Source organism: Lissotriton vulgaris, chromosome 7, assembly GCF_964263255.1.
Source record: "Lissotriton vulgaris chromosome 7, aLisVul1.2, whole genome shotgun sequence".
NCBI classification, from domain to species: domain Eukaryota; kingdom Metazoa; phylum Chordata; class Amphibia; order Caudata; family Salamandridae; genus Lissotriton; species Lissotriton vulgaris.
Genome location: NC_141695.1, coordinates 1314413743 through 1314434933, shown reverse-complemented (window position 1 = coordinate 1314434933; position 21191 = coordinate 1314413743). Strand labels below are relative to the sequence as shown.

The following is a 21191-nucleotide window of genomic DNA, read 5'->3' as shown; positions in this document are numbered from 1 at the left end:
GCTTGTTGAAGAGCTGAGAGTCTAGTTTTTACAGCTCGCTGCTCAATCTTCCAGCGGTAAGAGGCAAATCTTTTGGTTTCGCCGCGTAACGCAGCCTTAAATGTATCCCAGACGATACCGACCGAGGCAGTACCAGTGTTAATTGAAAAAAACTCTAAAATCCATGAGTTAAGTTGTTCTTGATATAGTTTATCAACTAAGAGTTTCCTATCAAATGTCCATGATCTGATCTGATTAATTGGACGATCCCAGGGAAAGCTAAAGAGGATAGGGTTATGATCAGATATAGTCCTTGGATTGATTTCAATCTTACCAGACCCAGCAATTAAAAGGGAAGTAAAGACATAATCGATGCAGACCATTTTGCTATGAGGTATCGAATAATAAGTAAAACCCGGTTGGTTTGGATGATGATAGTGCCATATATCCGACAAACCATGCTCAACCAGGAGAGTCCGTAGTGCCTTATAGACTTGAGGCTTCCGTCCTACATATATATTATGTTTTGTTATGTCCAGATGACTGGGAATATTTATATTGAAATCTCCACAAAAAAACAAGGGATGAGGCCACATAGCTAGCTCTAAATTTAGATCCCTTATAACCTGTGGGTCATCCAAATTAGAAGCATAGATTGAGCAGATAGAGAAAAGACGGCCCTTAATTGATAATTCTGCTATTAACCATCTGCCAAAATTATCTTGTTTCACTCTTTTAACAAGTCCTAACCCAGTCTTTAAAATGATAGCGACTCCCCTGATTGTAGAGGTCTGTCGGGTACAAGCCACCAACTCATAACCCGAGAATCTAAGACATGCACGATTACCCCATGGTATATGGGTTTCCTGCAGGCAGATAATATCGACCTGCATTATCTTTAACAATTCAAGGAAAACTCTGCGTTTCTTAGGATCATTTAGACCGCATATGTTCCAAGTTACGAACTTCAATCTAGAAAAAGCCATAATGTTTGATACAACACCGAGAGCAGTAAATAAACATGAGACTTTTTTATAACAAGAAAGAATACAATCAAGCTGTTTTTTGCAGAAAAGTATGCAAATTGATATGACCTCACATGCATTTGAAAAATGACACAAATAATGAAAAAACAGGATGCTCAGCTCTGAGCACCACCACCACCACCACCACCACACCACCACCCCACAACCCACCCCGGTTGGACCACCCTCCCTGCGAGATCCACCCCCCCTACCCAGGGAACCCCCCCCTCTCAAAAGGCACAAAAGAAATAATTACTGTCATTTGTTATTCAATCAGAAAAGATTTGCCAAAACTAAAATTATATTGAGTCCAGGAACTCCTTAGCAACAATCTCCGACATGAAAAACCTTGTCTGGCCTTGAAAAAGAACTTTCAGTTTTGCTGGAAAAAGCAAATAAGCCTGGGCCCCCTTAGCCTGGAATAGGGGAATTTGTTGCCGGAGGTGCCAGCGACGAGTAACCGTCTCTGAACAGAAATCTGGACGCACAAAAAATTGACATCCCTTGGCGGATCGTTTCTTGTTAGGTCTAGCAAGGTCAAATATACGTTCGCGGGCAAGGAAGTTGTTAAAGCAGATCTAAATGGCGCGAGGATAGATGTTTTTGCAGTGGTGGATTGTTTCCTACTGTTTAGCGGAAAGCGATGTGCTCTTTGAATCTCGAGGTTCCAATCCCACTGAGTAACCTCGGGAAAGGCTTCAGAGAAAAGCTCCACTACAAACCGCCGTGGATCGTCACCTTCTTTATTTTCCTCTATCCCAAGGACGTGGGGATTATTCCTTCTTGCGCGGTTTTCAAGATCAGTAAGCTTCCAGAGAATGTCCTTGCGTTGTTCTTTGACCTCCGTAACTAGTTCTTTCTGAGTAGCAGCAGCATCTTCCAAAGCAGAAATCCTTTCTTCCGCTTCGGTAACCCTCGTGGTAGTCTCGGTACATGTTTTAATAACCCGTCTTAAGGAATTCTGCATTTTGCGACAGGCCCCCTGCGTTCGCATATTTTCTTGTTTGGTTGCCTCCCTATGCATAAGGATAGTTTGGTAGATTGTTACTAATGAGACCTCTCCGGGAACCTCTGGCGTGAGTAAAACAGTATCTTCGCCGATTTTCTGCGAGTTTGGATCAGATTGATCAGTAGAGAGGCCGTTGAGGGAGTCCTGCAAATTAGAGATAGATGATGGCTTAGTGCCAGAGGCTTTGCGAACAGTATTGATATTCAAATCTTTCAGTGACTGATTAACACGCCAGTCTGCAGAGTCACTGTCATAGTCAGACCACTGCAGCTCTGGACAATCCTCCCCAGATGCAGAGTGATCGGAGACTAGCGGTCTCTGTGTCCTTTTCTATATCTTGCAGGGTGTCGTCAATGAGTTTGCCGAACAACGCTTCCCCATCAAAGGGGAGATCCAATACTTTATTCTGGACCTCGGGCCGGAACCAGGTAGCTTTAAGCCAACCTTGGCGACGGAGTACTGCCGCTCCAGCCAGTGAACAGAATGCAGTAGTTGCAATATCCATTGCACAATCGATGATTTCCATCGACGTCGCCTTTCCCTCTTGTAAAATCTTCTTTGCCTCAGACGTAGATTCAGGAGGCAGCTGGTCAAGGTACGGGGCGACATCGTACCAGAGTTGACGGTCGTACCTACCCAGGATCGCTAAGGCATTAGCCGCTCGCACCAGCAAACTTGCCATCGATGAGAATCTTTTTCCCACGTTGTCCAACCTCCGCCCTTCCTTGTCCGGAGGGGTTGTCAGTGGTGCCGAAGGGTTGCGCGATTTCCTCTGCGCTGCCTGCGAGATCACAGAGTCTGGTCTTGGATGACCTGTCAAGGCCGCAGGGGCATCATCGGTCGCCTTGTACTTCTTCTCGAGACGCTGTAGCACCGGGACCACCGTCGCCGGGTGTGTCATTGTCTTTATGCCCTCTTTCCATAGGTGATCCACGATAGGAATGGACCTGGCAGTCTTCCGAAAGGGTTCCTTAAAATCATATAAGAAACAATCTGTGGTAACTTTAGGCATTGCCAATTTAAATCTTGCCGCAGCTCTCTCCATCAGCTGATGGAAGCCCCCAATATCCGCTGGCGGGGAGTCCGCCGGGTCCGGATTTGGCGATGCGGGATTGTCAATAACGTATTCATCATATTCCGTGTCGGGATTAGAGACATGATCCGACTGCTGGTCCTCATCCGAGGATTCATCAACATCATGAGTCCCTGGCAATCCAGAGGAATCCTGTTGGAAGGACGCTTGAGGCTGTGGAGAAGTTGGAGCCGAGAAAGTAGGTGGCACCAATGAAGCCTGAGTCCTTGAAGGCGTAGCAGGCGTTGACGTATTTGGCAGAGGTCTACTGGCCTTAGACTTATAGTCCTGTAGCATCTTATGTAGATCTTGCAGGAAAGACGTTGGCACTGAAACCATTTCCTGTTCAGGGTGCTGCTGTTGCTGCTGACTATGACCACGTTCCTCGTGGCCGTATTCGCCCTCTGAGTCAGTGTCCTGGCATTTGACAAATAGTTGGGAAGGACTATTGGCATAGCTATATGCATCTTGTTCATCCTCCTCTGATTCTCCCTCTTGAAGGAGCATGGTAGGTAACAGAGGGCACACCGTCCTAGGAGAAGTCATCTCTGGCGTGATCCGCGTCACAGAAATGGTAATCCGCTTTTCTGTGGACAATATCGTCGGTTCCGTAGTCGACGGTTGTATGTACGCCGTTGAGATAGGTGTCGTGGACGTCGTCGACGATGAAACTGTCGACACGCCAGCCGTTGTCATAGTCACTGTAGTAGTCGTCGACGCCCTCGTCGACGAGACCGCAGTCGTCGACACCGTCGTCATCGTCGTCGACGGGACTCTCGCCGCCGACACCGTCGTCATCGTCGTCGATGGGGCTTTCGTCGCCGACGGGGCTTTCGTCATCGACGGGACCTTCGATGTCGACGGGGCCTTCGTCGTCGACGGGGTCTTCGACGTCGACGGGGCCTTCGTCGTCGACGGGGCTTTCGTCGTCGACGACTCCTTCGTCGACACCCTTGAAGCTGGTACCTTCGTCGTCGGCGTCTTCAGTTTCTCCGTCGACGGCGAGGACTCCACCGTCGACGGTAGCGACGTCGACGAACCTCCTGTCGACGGAGTCTTCGATGTCCTCGTCGACGGGCCTCCCGCTGTCGACGTCTTTGTCGTCGAGGACTTTGAAGTCCTCTCAGAAGACTGGAATGAAGGTGTTTTGAAGACTGTGGCAGTCTTCTCACCTGTAGAAGGCATAGAAGGTCCATCCCTCTCCTTTACACTTCCGTGAGGAGATTTGCTGGGACCTGGGCTCTCAGACTCACTGGGGGTCTTTTTTGTGGCCTTTGAAGATCTTCCCACAGAAGTAGAAGGGGAACCCCTACCCCTTTTCACTAACCTTCTTGTAGAAGACATCGATCCAGCATCCTCACTGTCACTAGAGTTAATTTAAGCTTTTGCAGCCATGTCAGGAGCCTACCCTCACGGTCCCGGAGGGTCTTGGCGGAAAAAGTGCGACAGATCTGACAGTCAGCAGCCTGGTGGTCAGGATAGAGGCAATAAATGCAGTCCTTATGCTTATACTCCACAAAAAGCCTTTTCTTGCCACAGGAGGAACAAGGCTTGAAAAGGGCTTTTTTCTTCTCAATTTCCGACATCCTGGAAGGTAGTAACAATCCTGAAGAAAATCTGGAAGATTCTGAAGAAATCCTTTAGAAAATCCTGAAGTAATCCTTTTGAAGAGTAGAAGTTGAGCAGAGCTCAAAGGAGACTCCCTAGCACAACGTGCGGTAGAAAATCTGAGGCTCTGAGGTTCCTTCAGGAAGGTTCTAAGTGGTGAGGCACTTCTGATCGGCTGAGGCCAAAGTTTGGTCTCTTTTACACAAAGAGGGTGATATGCTACAAAAGGAAATGAGGTCTAGGCCTTTTTCCATTGTCTTTTGTACCTACAGCTATGGTATTTTTGTTACCGAGACTCCCATTCCGACGACGGGGAATGATACAAAGCATGGGAATCTATGAAAGTTCCAATACTGGGGTAAGTATAACTTCTAATTTGTCCAACCGCCTTCCCTACGTAGAGTCTCATTCTTGAATTTTGACTGACAATCTACTTACGAGGGGCTGGATTGAAAATCCAAGTCAAGAGAGATGCTGCAAAAACATTGAACACTGATAAGCCATGCAGCTTTTCACAACCAGGGGTAGTTTCATAAACAGGTGCACCAACATAGCTCGCTCTACGCCAGTTTTTGAGTCATTGCACTGTCTAAAGTGCAGGCACTTAACTCGGAAAATCTTTAAATTAGTGCGTGAGCTGTAGACACATTCCCCATTGTCAATCAGTTACCTTCTTTGAGGTTTCAGTAACTGATCAATGGGTTGGGACCACAACTGCAGTTACAGATTGTTATATATACCATTGCGAATCATAATTAGGAGAGGATACCCCTTTCATATATCCTTTTTAATGCAGTTAGGAATAGATCACAAAATCAATTTTGCGAGATGGAAAGGCCTTTCTGCACTCGGCTTAGTACATTACACACGCATTTGCAAAAGCTAAAGTGTTGACTGCATTGGTGCCTTATGTCCTAAAAACAGGTGCACAACTCTGAATCTGAACTGCCCCGGATACATGTAGCTCTTCAGCAAACTTTTAGGATATGTTCTGTTGAAAAACTTTAACATAACGGTTAATCTTTACTGCACATTGACCCAAAGAAACGCAAGGTTTGCCTAGTACACCAAGAATGAAAAACTCCTGAATTCTAGCCAATTCATGTAAAATATGTGATTTAAAATTCGACATATTTAATTTTGTTCCTACATTTTTCCTTACATGTTTTCGGTTTGAGGAGGTTTGGCTCCCTTGCTTTGGCTCAGTAACAGTTGACAGGATATTAATGTACCACAAGTTTCAGAGTTCACCAGACAACACTTGCATTGTGTTTTGGAATAATTTACCTGGCATGTGAGATTGGCTGATTCCTTCTGCTGAGCACACATAATCCCGTTGTGGAACACATCAGTCAGGTTATGGATGTCAGACGAGTTATACAAGCAGGAGCAACCTGCATTTCCTATCAATTCCAGTTCCTCTTCCTGAAGAGTTGAAGAAGTGTATTCCTCTGGAACAACAAAAACACAAATACGGGTTAAGAATTTAGGGAGGCAGAGCATAGTTGACTCAGCAAAAAAGATAAATTACTACCTCCTAGTGACCGAGACGGTTAATTTAAGGAAACCATTATCCACTGCGCCACAGGATATCAAAATCAGGGTATTTCAAATTGTAAATTCAATGAAGTAGTGGAGAAGTCATCCTTAGCACCACACTAACCTTCATTACAATTACAGGACATGAAATGTGTAATGAAAGTCCTGAAATCTCATACCTCAATACATTTTCTGCGAAACTACAATTTCTTTATGGTTTGATTCCGGCTGAACAACTATGTCTCATTCAATCTTCACTTCTGGGAAGCGTTACCCTTTCTTATTCACCCAAGAGCTCAATGTCCAGGTATGTTTAAGGTATCCCATTCCACTTCTATCACACATGTGCAAGGGATCAGTCCGGAAATTAAAATACTCCTCACTTTGAACCAAAGCTTTTATGGCACAAAGCAAGCGAATCAACCCATTGCTACCCTCCTGAGAAATATTTGCTTGTCTCTTTTTTCTTTTTGTTTATATTGGACATCAGATACAGAAACAAACAAATCAGTGTTACAGACAGTCACATCAACCAAAAGGAAAAAGCAAGCCCATATCTGAAGCCAACATTTTCCTCTAAATTATTATAACCCACCCACCCACAGTGGATCCCAACAGAGGAGAGGAAACCAAAAAACTTCTTAAACAGCGACTGACACTAACATAACAAACTAGGGGTACATCCACTCGGATTGACATTTAATCCTTGTTCAGCCATTTAGTAAAAAAGACCCATATCTTTTCTACTTTTGCTCTTGCGCGACTCCCCCTTCTTCTAAACACAGATGTCTCCCAATTGTATATAAATAATAATTTACTAAACCAAACATGTATCGAGGGAGGATTTGGGTCTAGCCAAACCGTAGCCAGATACAGTCGAAACACTGCCATTGCAATGTATACCATCTTCTGATCTGCTTCCTCCATTTCTTGATTGGAGATTCCTAGCATAATGACCTGTGGGGTCAGTGATACGGCATAACCCAATATGGATTCCAGGCGCTGTTCAATTTTGACCACTAATTGAGACAGACCAAGACAAGTGGCAAACATATGGGCGCTATCTGCAGCCAACAACCCGCACCGGGGGCAGTATATCCCGGAATTCCCCCCCCCCATCAGTGAATACGCGCCCGAGTAATATATAAATTACACCAGGTCTTAAAACATTGTACCTGCAGATTGGCAGAAATACATGTGGTTTTACTGAACAAAAGGGAGTCTTCGCATTCACCTTGCCCAGCTTTTATACTAGTTTCCCATCTCTCAAAATACTTGGCCAAATCATCCCCTATCTTCTCATTAATACATTTATAAAGAGTAGCTGTTGTGAATTGGCCGCTGATGATTAGATCTAATAAAGGGATTCTGTCTCGATTGTTAAGTCTTTTGGTAAAAAAATCCAGAATCTGCAAATATTGAAAAAGATATTTATTTTCAATCTCGAATTTGTCTTTGATAGTCTCAAAAGTAAGCATTTCAGCATACAGTAAAAGGTCACCCATCCACTGAATACCTTTCTTGACCCAATTCCTAAAATAGACATCTTGAAATATCGGCGGGAGTAGGATTTTAATAAATAAAAGAGAATATAAATGAATCCGCCCAATCCCGAACTTTTTCCTGATCATGGTCCAGACCCTATAGGCAGCTAATAGAACCTTGAATTTAGACCTTTTGTAATAAGAAAAAACTATGTGACGCAAAAGAAGTCCTCTTGCTTCTACCCATAGATTAGATGATAAATTGAGATATTGGAATTTCCCAGATTCGCCCCATTTAGTAGCTCCCCCATTTGTTTCAGCATAACTACCCAGTAATAAATTTGAAAATTAGGAATGAACCAACCGCCTCTATCTTTTGGTAGGCTCATATATCTAAGAGTCCTTCCAGAGAGCATTGCCCAGCCCACAGAAACCATGAAACAAGCTGATCTAACTTTATGAACCAAACTTTGCGTATATGTAGTGGGATTGCGCGAAAACAGTATAAAATCTTGGGCAGGAAAATCATTTTTAAAACATTATTCCTCCCAACTAGTGTTAAGTGTCAATTATTCATTCTTCGAGAATCCAAGTTAATTTTCTGGAGTAGCGGCTTAAAGTTAATATCCACAATATCTTCGGGTTTGGAGCTTATTTCTATACCTAGGTATCTGGCATTAGGGACTATCCGATGATCGACTAATGTCACCTTATCATTAGTAACAATTTGAGTTTTGCTATCATTCAAATTATATCCGGATATCTTGCCAAATTGTGAATTGAAGGTAATTATTTCTTCTAGCACCTGGCGAGGAGGCGCTGTTGTAATAGCTAGGTCATCTGCATAGCCCAGAATCTTTACATCTCCCCCTCTAGCACAGATAAGTTGTATAACTTGATTCTCCTGAATCTTCCTGATTAGAGAATCAATATGAATGGCAAATAATAATGGGGAGCACGGACATCCTTGTCTCGTTCCACGCATAATTTTAATCTCCTCAGACTAAGCCCCCATCAGACCCATTTTGGCAACTGGCTCTTTATACATACTTTGAATTGCTTTTAAAAACCCATCCCCAATCTCATAGTGCCTCAAGGCAGCCCCTGCATACAATAATATATATTTTTTTCCCTCACAGACCATTATACTTTCTCATTAGACATTGTTCAGATATATTTCAATCTCAACCTCCTGTTTGGTCCACAAAATCAGTTGAAACTCATCAAGCTCCAAAATGTTATTCCTACTGGCTTCAACATGTGTTTCTTGGAGGCAGATGATATCTGCCCTCAAGAATCGAATGTCTTCCCTTATCCTACGTCGCTTGACATGGTCATTAAGTCCGCAAATATTGACCGAAGATATCCTAACACACCCCCTTGAATATGATAAACGAAACCAAGTGCAGTATACCAGACCATCAAAAGAAAAAAAATATCATACCCCGGCGAATATATGCCTATACCCCCAGAAATTCCCTCTGTCCCCGGTAAGATCCATCCCCCCAATCTCACCCTTCCCCACCCACCCCCCTTATATGGGCAAAAAAGGTCCTCAGACCCTTGTGATGCCTCCTGCACTAGTGTGCGCCTCAAGTCACTCCCCACCCCACCACCCAAAAGACCAAACCCGAATCAGGAATATACGAGCCGATAAGCCCCCCAGGACCTCACCTTTGTGCAATAACCAACAACAAAAGGGAAAAAAACATGCGCTACTTAGACATTTTCCATCAACAGTCCAACCACAATCAAACTTTAGTTGCATCTGACACCCCCCTTAACCAAGAATGGGAAAGAAAAAAAAAGGGTCCCAAAGTATCAGATTCGATCAGCCATCGGTTATCTCCTTTGGGTAGTTCTTAGCCTGAATCTCAGATATAAATACCCTCACCCGCCACTGATAGATAACTTTCAACCGGGCAGGGTTCATCAAATACAGTTTACATCCATGTTTTTAGAAAGGGCTGATCAACTGCCGCAGACGCCACCTTCTTTCCACCGTAGTGTGGCAAAAGCCCGGCCGAACGAAAAAAGTCTGCCCTTCTACAGTTTTTTGGGCATCTGCTCTAGCCTTTTCGAATATCACTTGGCACAATAAGAAGTTACCAAAAAATACTAAAATTGCACGGGGGTTTGGGTTGGGGCCAGGATTGCTTTTATGCATTAAAGGGAATCTGTGTACACGCTGAATCTCTGCTTCCCAGTTCCAGTGAGATAATTCTGGAAAAGCCGATTTCATGAGCCTCAGGACATAACCACGTACATCACTCCCCTCTGCCTCTTCTTCGACGCCCAGCAAGTGTAGATTATTCCTTCGCTGCCTGTTTTCGGATTCCTCCAACTTCCAGAGGATATCCATCATTCATGCATCATTAGCAGATGTTTTTTGCTCCATGCTTTCCAGACTGGTCTCCAGCCCTACTACACGCTCTTCCAAGGCGGTCGTTCTTGCTACCACCTCTGAGCAAGCTTTAGTTGTCTTGCGAATGGCGCCCTGAATTTTCCTAGTCACCAATTAAGCCCTTTTATGCTCCTGTCGAGCCTCAGTTTGCATTGCCTTAAGAGTAGAGTATATTAAGCTGATTGAGGGAACCGGCACCACGTTTTTATCCAAGACACTGAGGTTTCCCTCCTGAAATCCAGATGCTTGCCCCCCTTCAAACTCCATATTGGTAGTAGAATAATCCCATTGAGGATGGTCATTAGAGTCTGAGTGAGAGCTTCCAAGCCAGGAGCCTGCTGGGGTTTTCTTTGTAGGTCGATTAGCGGCCCTCTTTAGTGTATCTGCCATCGGGGGGGCTATCGCTATGAATGAATGAATGAATGAAATGATTTTTATAGAGCGCACATAGCTGCCCTGAGGCGTCCAAGCGCTAAGATTACTGCTGAGGCTAAGGTTTCTTGAAGGAAGGATGTCTACCCGACTACTGATTGTTAAACAGGAGAGTGTTCAGCTGTTTGCGAAATGAGATGAGATCGGGGTTAGACCTTAGATGCTGGGGGAGAGCATTCCACATCTTGGCCACATTATAGGAAAAGGAGTGGCCTCCCGATCTTGTTTTCTTTATTTTAGGAACAATAGCCAGATTGGCATCGGTTGAACGCAGCTGTCTGGCAGGATGATAGGGAGTAATGAGAGGTAGATTGATTGATGGCCTAAAGACCAAAAGGCCTGATGTGCAATACAGAGGGATTTAAAGATGACTCTTTCCCTAACGGGGAGCCAGTGCAGTCTCCTTAGGCCAGACTTTACTGATGATGTGCGGGGGATTTGTAGAAGAGGCCGGGCGGCGCAGTTTTGTATCAATTGCAGTTTGCGCAAAGTGAAGTCAGGAGCTCCCAGGTATAAGGCATTCCCGAAATCCAACCGGGATTGGATCAGGCCCAGAACCACGGTCTTTCTTGCTTCAAAGGGGAGTAGAGGGAGGATCTTTCTGATGACTCTGAGGATGCCGAAACAGATGGCATATAGTCTTATTGCCTGCTGGTCAAATGACAGGGACCTATCCAGCCAGATACCAAGGTTCTTAATGGTATCTTTGGGTGTCGGGACAGGTCCTAAGCAGGGTGGCCAGAGAGTCTCAATGGAAGATGGTGCAAGCCGACCCAGGAGCATAAGCTCCGTCTTGTCTCCGTTGAGTTTCAGACAAGACTTGGTCATCCAGCTCTTGACTATCTCCAGGCAGCCTGCAAGATCCACGCCCGCTATGGAGTCCCCTTCCTGCGCCAGGGAGACCACCAGCTGAGTATCGTCCGCGTAGGTAATGATCTTAATACCATACGGACGGACGATCTCAGCCAGCGGCCTCATGTAGATGTTGAATAACGTCGGGCTCAACGATGATCCCTGCAGGACTCCACAGCCCAGAGGCTTACTGGTGGAGGTAGCATTGCCCTCATATACCTGGTACGATCTGTAGTTCAGGTAAGACCTGAACCACTCCAGGGCTTTATCAGATATTCCAGTGTCCAGGAAACGCTGCAAAAGGATGCCGTGGTTAACGGTATCAAATGCAGCGCTCAGATCGAGGAGGATGACTGCCACCGATCCTCCTCGATCTAAGATCTTCCTGGACTCCTCTGTGACAGCCAGTAATGCAGTCTTGGTCCCATGCTTGGGCCGGAAACGTGTCTGGGAGGGATCGAGCAGCTGGTTTTGTTCAAGAAAGGTTGTTAATAGCCCATTTATGTATTTCTCCAAAATTATGGCTGTCCAGGGCAGCAGGGAGATCGGGCGAAAGTTGTTAGGATTCTTGGTGTCCAAGTTGGGTTTTTTGACAAGGGCCCTCACCATGGCCTGTTTCCAAGCCACTGGGACTGTGCTGGTGGAGATCGAGGTGTTAAGTACTACTAGCAGTGTAGGGAGGATGGTCTGTATAGCGGAGACTAGGATATGTGGAGGTGCTGGGTCATTAGGGGAGCCTGATTTCACCTGACGCATGAGGGAGGTGAGTTGGTCCGCATCCCTCATGGGAAATTCCGCCAGCGCAGGGGGGCATTTGGATTTGTTTTCTTTTAGGCATCTATGTCCGTATTATCGGGGTCACTGACAATATTAAAATCTGACTCATCTGCCAGTGAAAATAAATGTTCCCCGTCTGGGATGCCTGGCACTGTATCTCCTATCACGTGGGGATTCCGGGTGCCTTCGCTGTCAGATCCCATTAGGTCTGCTCCCCCAACTGTTCTTTGGTGATAGATGCTGCCTCTGGACCCGATGTTTGTATATCTGCAGCAACTGAGATATCCTGCACACTTTAGCTACAATATTACAGTTTCTATTTGTAACAGTGGCAGAAACAGAAAGAGATACAGTCCCGGAGCCAGTGCTTATGCTAGGGATTCTCTCCAATAATGGCTTTGATTGTTTGCTCAGAATCCCGCTTACCGGTTTGCCTGCAAACATCCCAGGAACCGCCGTAAGGGTCTTTTTTCGTGCACCCCCCTCTGGCAGATGTTGGTCCAGATCTGGGGTCCCTTTACTACATGCAGCCTTCTCCGCGTTGTTCTGAGGTGTTGGTGATGAAACAGCCACGTCCGGCTCCTTTCCAGCAGGCACTTTTTTGGACACCACAGCCCCTTTCGTTGCAGCAGCTCCTTCCTTCGGTGGGGCCCTCCGTGGCGGCATCCTGCAAGTACTCTCGCTCTCCCCCAGCAGCTTGTCCGTCAGCCACTCCCGCCAGGCACCCAGGTGCGCTCGGCTGCGTGCTACGAGGAAACTGGGTTCTGCCACGCATCGCAGAAAGCTAATAAAAACTGAGAGGCTAATCATTAAGAAATGAAGGGGGGTTTCTTGCTCCCATCCTCCGCAATCCTCGAGGCTCAGTGGGACACCAGCAGCTCGTTGTACCGCTCAATGTTCAGAGTGGTGGGGGAGTGACCTTCGCACCACTCACGCAGCCCCCATCTTGCCCTACACCATACTACGATTGCTTGTCTCTTCCATCCAATAATCTATCCATTCATATATTCATCCTTCAATTCACCTGATTATATCCACAATTTCACCTGTATAGTCCATCATCTAACATTCAGTCTATCCCCATTCCATCCATTCACCCACCGACCCAACCATATCCAAACCATCCATCTTGAAACCTATCAAACATATCCATCCATCTATCCTATCATTTGTCATCCATACTTCCACTTATCCATCCCCTTTTATCCATCCATCCATCCATCCATCCTTTCAATCATCCATCTTTCACTCATTCATCCATCCATCCTCCCTTTCACTCATCTATACATCTACGCTTTCACTCAGCCATCCATCTTTTCCCTCACTCATTCACCCTTCAATCCATCCATTAATTTACCATTTCACTTATCTATCCTTTTACCCCTTCATCCATCCACCCTTTCACTCACCGTCCATCATTTCATCAAGCCACTCTTCTAACCTCCCTATCACTTATCCATCTATTCTTTCACTTATCCATCCTTACAAACATTCTTCCTTTCACTTCATCCATCCATTCATCCATCCTTCCATCCACCCATTCTTCCTCCGTTTCACTCATCCATCATTGTATCCATCCTTTCACTCATTCATTCATTCTTTAACACACTCTTGCATCCATCCATCCTTTCATGCATCCATCCATTCACCCTTTCACTCTTCCACCGGCACACCTATCAAAATAGCCACCCATCAATCCTCCTGTTCAATCATCTATCCTTTCTTTCACTCAACCATCCTTACATCCATCCTTTCAGTCATCCATCCATCTACCCTTTCACTCATCCATCCATCCACTCTGTCCATACATCCACCCTTTCTCTCCATCCATTCATCCAGCATTTCACTCCATCCAGCAAAAGTATCACCAAATCCTCAATCCATCCATTTACCCTTTCACTCATTCCTCCATCCATCCTTCTCTAATTCTCCATCCTTACATCCATCCTTTCACTCAGCCATCCATCTTTTCCCTCATCCACCCACCCTTCAATCCATCCACCAATTTACCTTTTCACACAATCATCTTTTTACTCATTCATCCATCCATCCATTCACCCTTTCACTCACCGTCCATCATTTCATCAAGCCACTCTTCTACCCTCCCTATCACTTATCCATCAATTCTTTCACTTATTCATCCTTACAAACATCCTTTCACCCATGCATCCTTCCCATCCATCCATTCTTCCTCCTTTCCAATCATCCATCCTTTTGTTCATTCAACCACTCTTCCACACACTCATCCATCCATCCATCCATCCTTTCATGCATCTATCCATCAATTCACCTTTTCACTTTTCCATTGGCACACCTTTCAACCAGCCACCCATCTATCCTCCTGTTCCCTCATCTATCCATTCCTTCACTCAACCATCCTTACTTCCAGCCTTTCATTCATCCATCCATCTATCCTTTCACTCATCCATCCATTCACTCTGTCCATACATTGACCCTTTCACTCCGTCCATTTATCCAGCCTTTCACTCCATCCCGCCATCTAATCAGCAAATCATCGAGCCATCCATTTATCCTTTCACTTATCCATCCATCCTTCTCTCATTCTCCATCCATCAATCCTTTCACTTATCCATCCATTCACCCTTTCACTCATCCATCATCCATCCTCCTCCCCTTCACTTGTCCATCCTTACATCCATCCTTTCATTCATCCATCCATCCTTTAACTCTATACATCCACCCTTTCACTCCATCCATCCATCAATCTATTTACCCTTTTGCTCATCCATCCATCCTTTGAGTCACTCATCCAGCCATCCATCCTTCCTCTCATCATCCATCCATACACCCTTTCATTCAACCATCCATTCACCCTTTCACTTATCGAGCCATCCATACTTCCTTCCTTTCAATCATCCAACCCTATATCCATCCTTTAGTTTATTTATCAATGCTTCTATCCATCGACCCTTTCACTCACACAAGTATCCGCCATTTCACTCCCACATCCATCTATCCATCAATCTACCCTTTCACTCATCCATCCATCCTTTCACTCAGTTTTTCATGAATCCACGCTTTCACTCATCCATCCACTCTTTCACCCAGCCATCTCCTCAAACACTCTCTTTCACTCATTTATCCATTCTTTCACTCATCATCCTTACATATATCCTTTTACTCATGCATCATTGCACTCATCCACCCTTTTAATGAATCCATCATCCCAGCATTTCACTCCATTAATCCATCCATTCACTCATCCATCCATTTAGCCTTTCATCATCTATCCTTCCATTCACTCACTCATCGTCTCATCATCCATACACCCTTTCACTCATCCATCCATACTTTCATCCATCCTTAATTTCTTTCACTCATCCATCCTTACATACACCTTCTCATTCATCCATCCATAATTATAAAGCCACCCTTCCATCCACCCTCCCATCCTTTCATGTTAATTACGAGCCTTTGTCTGCTGAGCTGCAGACAGAAGAGGCCCATTAAGAACCCCTCCCTAGTCTAGCTGCTAAAACGGGGGGTTGACGCACATCTGTGAATGTGAATGCACTACATGTAACTGTTGTTATAAGTTAAACTGCTTGATATTTTTCGCATGAGAATGGTCTGTTTTTCACATCCCTACACTTACACCGCAACCTTAGTCTGTACACTGCGTGCAGAAGCATTCAAGGTCATAACTACAATGTATGCTGTTATTCAGGTTGATCGCCCCACGCTCTAGACACAACACGCACACAGCTGCAACCAACTGAAATTCTAAAGCCTTTAACATTGCACTGCATGCATGATTTGGGCACTTGGAGAAAATACCTTTACAGAGGCAGAGAGCTTTGCTGATCCTGAGATGTGATTCACCTCTGCTGGTTTTGGAGGTATGGGGTTCCCCATTCAAGCCTAAGAGACCTTCTAATATTTTAAAACCTAGTTCCTAGCAGAGGAGGGTGGTTCACTAGGCACTATATGATCTGTTTCCACTATCATTGTGACATGATTTCTCCCTTTGTGTTTTATGGAATTGTAACAATGCTGATTGTTTTATTTCTAATCATATGTCTGCTTATGTTAGCCAAAATACTGCATCTTAGAGCACGTCGTTAAATAAACATTTTAAACTTTTCTGTGTCTCTGATTACTCACATTGTGGACTGGTATGAGAATAAAAATGAAAGAGTGTTCTTGATTTCCACCATTCCTGAGAGTACCCTAACTTGCATGTTCTGGGTTGTCTAATCATTGGTAGCTTCGCTGTAGGACGGAGAGCTAATGAGACACTGATGCTAGTCGGTTAGGGGTTCTGGGTACTGAGGTGAGTTTTTAGGTACACCACAATTTACTGAGGTCTAAGTATGGGCAAAATTTGCGAATTCACGGTCCGTGAATTCATGCAAAATGGCAAAAAAAACAGCGAGTTCGCGAATTTTCCCGCAAACTCACAGATCTATGTGCCATTTGCACAAATATGTGACCATGTGTGCCTGTAACTTTACCAGCGTGCCAAAAGGCGCTGAGGTCCCTTGAGTGAGCTGGCCGTTATAGTGGGGACGGGCTGGAAGACGTTTCATACCGCTAGTGTGTGTTGGACGGGGCCAAACGGGCAGGGCTTCTATGCAAGTTCACATGCATCTTGTTTATAAAGGGTCAGAGACCGAGCAGAGCAGCAGATGAGGAGAAAGCAGCCTCCTGGTCACAGGAGCTACACAGGGATGGCGCTCAGGAAACTCATGGATGCAAAAATACGTTTGGCACAGGACCCCAGAATCCTTCAGATGTCCAAGATAGCTCTGCTGCGCGTGTTGGTGCAAAGCCATTCTGATCCTGCTCAGTGGGTTCAGGCGCATGCAGCTGCTGCTGGACAATGTCCCATATCATACTAAACTGTCCCGTACAGGCATATGCTGGTGCAGGGCAGTAGGGTGCAGTGGCATACGGGTGCTCCACGCCTAGTACATGCGCATACCGGTGCCAGGGGGGACACTTGTTTATTGGTGCTGTGTAGCATGTTATGACTTTATATTTTGACTGCACCAGACGGTGGAACCACCTACACGGATCAGGAGCATCCAGGCACCAGACTTCATGGTGCAAGAGCATAATGGTGCTGTGCGGTACAGGTATATATGTACTGGGGGCAGGGGGGGCACTTAGCACAATGTGTGCTCACACCCAGAGGGCTCCCAGGCAATTGAGCACAAATGATTTTCACACTGAGAGGGATCTGGGGCAGTTCAGTAGCACGGGGGCTAACAGTCACTGGGCCCTGAGGCAGTTCAGTAGCGCTTGGGCTCACAATCCCTGGGCAGCTCAGCAGCATGGGGGCACACACCCACAGGGCTCCCGGGCAGTTTAGCAGCGCCACCCTCTGGTCATCACTGCCACCCTCGGGTTCATCACTGCCATCCTCTGGTACACCACTGCCACCCTCTGGTTCATCACTGCCACCCTCTGGTTCACCACTTTCACCCTCGGGTTCACAACTGTCACCCTCTGGTTCATCACTGTTACCCTCTGGTTCATCACAGCACCCTCTGGTTCACCACTGCCACCCTCTGGTTCATCACCGTCACCTTTTGGTTCATCACTGGCACCCTCTGGTTCATCACAGCACCCTCTGGTTCACCACTGTCACCCTCTGGTTCATCACTGTCACCCTCGGGTTCATCACTGCCACCCTCTCGTTCACCACTGCCACCCTCTGGTTCATCACTGCCACCCTCTGGTTCACCACTGCCACCCTCTGGTTGATCACTGCCATCCTCTGGTTCATCACAGCGCCCTCTGGTTCATCACTGCCACCCTCTGGTTCACCACTGCCACCCTCTGGTTCATCACTGCCACCCTCTGGTTCACCACTGCCACCCTCTGGTTCATCACTGCCACCCTCTGGTTATTCACAGCTCCCTCTGGTTCACCACTGCCACCCTCTGGTTCATCACTGCCACCCTCTGGTTCATCACAGCACCCTCTGGTTTACCACTGCCATCCTCTGGTTTACCACTGCCACCCTCTGGTTCATCACTGTCACCCTCTGGTACTTCACTGCCACCCTCTGGTTCACCACTGCCACCCTCTGGTTCATCACTGCCACCCTCAGGTTCATCACAGCACCCTCTGATTCACCCCTGCCACCCTCTGTTTCATCACTGCCACCCTCTGGTTCATCACTGCCACCCTCCGGTTCACCACTGCCACCCTCTGGTTCATCGCAGCACCCTCTGGTTCACCATTGCCACCCTCTGGGTCACCCCTGCCACCATCTGGTTCATCACAGCACCCTCTGGTTCACCACTGTCCCCCTCTGGTTCACCGCTGTCACCCTCTGGTTCATCACTGCTACTCTCTGGTTCATCACTGCCACCCTCTGGTTCACCACTGCCACCCTCTGGTTCACCATTGCCACCCTCTGGTTCACCCCTGCCACCCTCTGGTTCATCACTGCCACCCTCTGGTTCACCACTGCCACCCTCTGGTTCACCACTGCCACCCTCTGGTTCATCACAGCACCCTGTGGTTCACCACTACCACCCTCTGGTTCACCCCTGCCACCATCTGGTTCATCACTGCCACCCTCTGGTTCATCACTGCCACCCTCTGGTTCACCACTGCCACCATCTGGTTCATCACTGTCACCCTCTGGTTCATCACTGCCACCCTCTGGTTCATCACAGCACCCTCTGGTTCACCTGTGCCACTCTCTGGTTCATCACTGCCACCCTCTGGTTCACCACTGACATCCTCTGGTTCATCACTGCCACCCTCTGGTTTACCACTGCCACCCTCCTGTTCATCACTGTCACCCTCTGGTTCATCACTGCCACCCTCTGGTTCATCACTGCCACCCTCTGGTTCATCACAGCACCCTCTGGTTCACCCCTTCCACCCTCTGGTTCACCACTGACACCCTCTGGTTCATCACAGCACCCTCTGGTTCACAGCTGCACCTTCTGGCTCATCACAGCACCCTTTGGTTCACCACTGTAGATTATGGGGAGAAAGCACACCTGCCCAGCCTCAACCGGGGGCTGGTTAATGTGTTACTGAATTTGAGCTTCATGTCTGGCACCTGCTTCCTTATCTGTAAGTGCTTCTTGTTGTGGTTTAATTTTTGTGACAGCCTGGAGCATTGTGCCATACTTGTAACTATTCTCTGACCCTGCTTCGAGGGTCAGAGCAGGGTAAGAGAATAGTTGCAAGTAGGCAACAACTCTGGAGGCGCCGCTCAGGAAGCACTTACAGGGATACAGCAGGTGCCCAAGTTGAAGTTAATTTCTTTGTAACCATTTTGTAAATGGTACAAAGAAATTAGCTTCAACTTGGGCACCTGCTGTAACCCTATAAGTGCTTCATGTACTTCAGTTTTTGAAAATCCGTCCCGCACACGATTTCGTGGATTTTTCTGCAATTTTTCGAGATTCGCGGACCCCGAAATTGCAGAAAATCCGCAAATTCCGCGAACGGAATGGATTTTACGCCCATGCTTACTGAGGTCCTGGTTTCCCGTGCATAGTTCTGTACAAGAGCAAAATCCCCGCAACATGGCACACCTAACATTTTATCTTATATTCGAGACGCTCGATTAGTGCTTATATTAGTCCACAACACCCTCACTCCAGCTTCCGGTTGACAGCAGTGACGGATTAACCTACCTATATGGATAAATTATAAGTTCATTCAAGTTGAGATTTAAAAAAGGTTCATACTTTGAATTACTACCCATTTGAGCTACAATTCTCATAGATTGTTTTTTCCATTCTGTGTCCTTATGGGTGATGTTGACATAGCTCAGCATTGTTGCGTACCACTCTGGAATCATTTGACACAGTACAGGGAAACCCCTGATGGTATGGCGGTGCTCTTTGTGGTGAGTACTGATGCAGCGTTCCCATTTGAGCTTTTTTACTCTTGGGTTACGTTTCCTGCTGCGGATGCGGGTGATGGTACATTCCATAAGTACACTCACTCAGTGGTGCTTGCGGCCTATGCACCATATAGGACACAGGAGATTCCGATTTTTGCTTGGCAGCATCAAGTTTGTTTTAATGGTGCCCTTCCCCACACCGTATCTGTGGTTCGGTTAGGTCCCTTGTCTATTCCTGGGGCCACTTGGCGGGGTTCTCACTGCATCCACGTTATCTAACAATCTCTAAAGCTGAGTTACGATTACTCTATGCCTCCATTGCTGGGGTACATAGGGCTTTAGTGCAATACGTTTCCCGTAACATCCAGGTCGGGCCACCTGGTGCTGCTGCGCAACCAGTTGGACCAGCCGCGATAAAAATCAGTCCCGTCATGGGTAATTCGGCTATGGGCAAGCACCCCCAGGATAAGGATGAGATTCCTTTTTGGCTTGCAGAGAAATTTGACTAACTGGAATTTTTTTTTCCTAATACGACTTATGTGGAGAAACATTTTAACCATTAGTTTGCAAAAAGACATTGGTGCCTGAGGTGACCGATTGAGAGATCTGGGGTAAAGTATTTTCGGCAGTCTATGCGAAGTGCTTTGGCATGCCGTCGAGAATTGTCCTGCCCTCCGTGATAAAACGTGTTCAGGATCAACATGGACCGGAGGCGGCTGTCGAATTGGGGATGAGGCTTGTTGGAGTGTTTGACGTAGTTTTCGATCTCATCCTTGCTAACGTCAGGGGAGATGCGGTTAAGTTCCAGGTGTCTAATGCTTTGCGACCTTTTCCCGAAGCCGATAAACCCCGGCAGTTGCCGAAAATTATTGCGGAGGCTTATAAGACCATTGGCCGCAATAGTTTGGGTGTTAAGCCTTTTGCTAAAACAGCAGCTCAACCGCAAACTAAGATGGCAAAGCCTAATAAAGATGACCGTCCAGTTTTTCCTAAAGAAAATTGGAAAAAATAAAATACAGGGGAAGCAGCAAAAGAAACAAAGGTCGCGTTCTGCATCACCAATACCTGTGACCACTGATCGCACATATGATTTACGCAACCGCGCGAGAATTAGGTCTCCTGATAGATTTCAGGTTCCTGATCAACGTTCTCCTCGTTCTTTGCAGG

The 21191-nt window shown here is 46.4% G+C and overlaps 1 protein-coding gene across 2 annotated transcripts in view; it reads right to left on the bottom strand.

Annotated features, from left to right (window-relative positions):
- LOC147703580 (transmembrane protease serine 9-like) overlaps window positions 1-21191 on the bottom strand; it is a 1394371-nt gene that overhangs the window by 887685 nt on the left and 485495 nt on the right. For both annotated transcript variants that reach the window (XM_086931925.1, XM_086931926.1), the window contains exon 7: window positions 5981-6144. In XM_086931925.1, the coding sequence (XP_086788051.1) occupies window positions 5981-6144 (164 nt within the window). The remainder of the gene's footprint in view (window positions 1-5980; window positions 6145-21191) is intronic.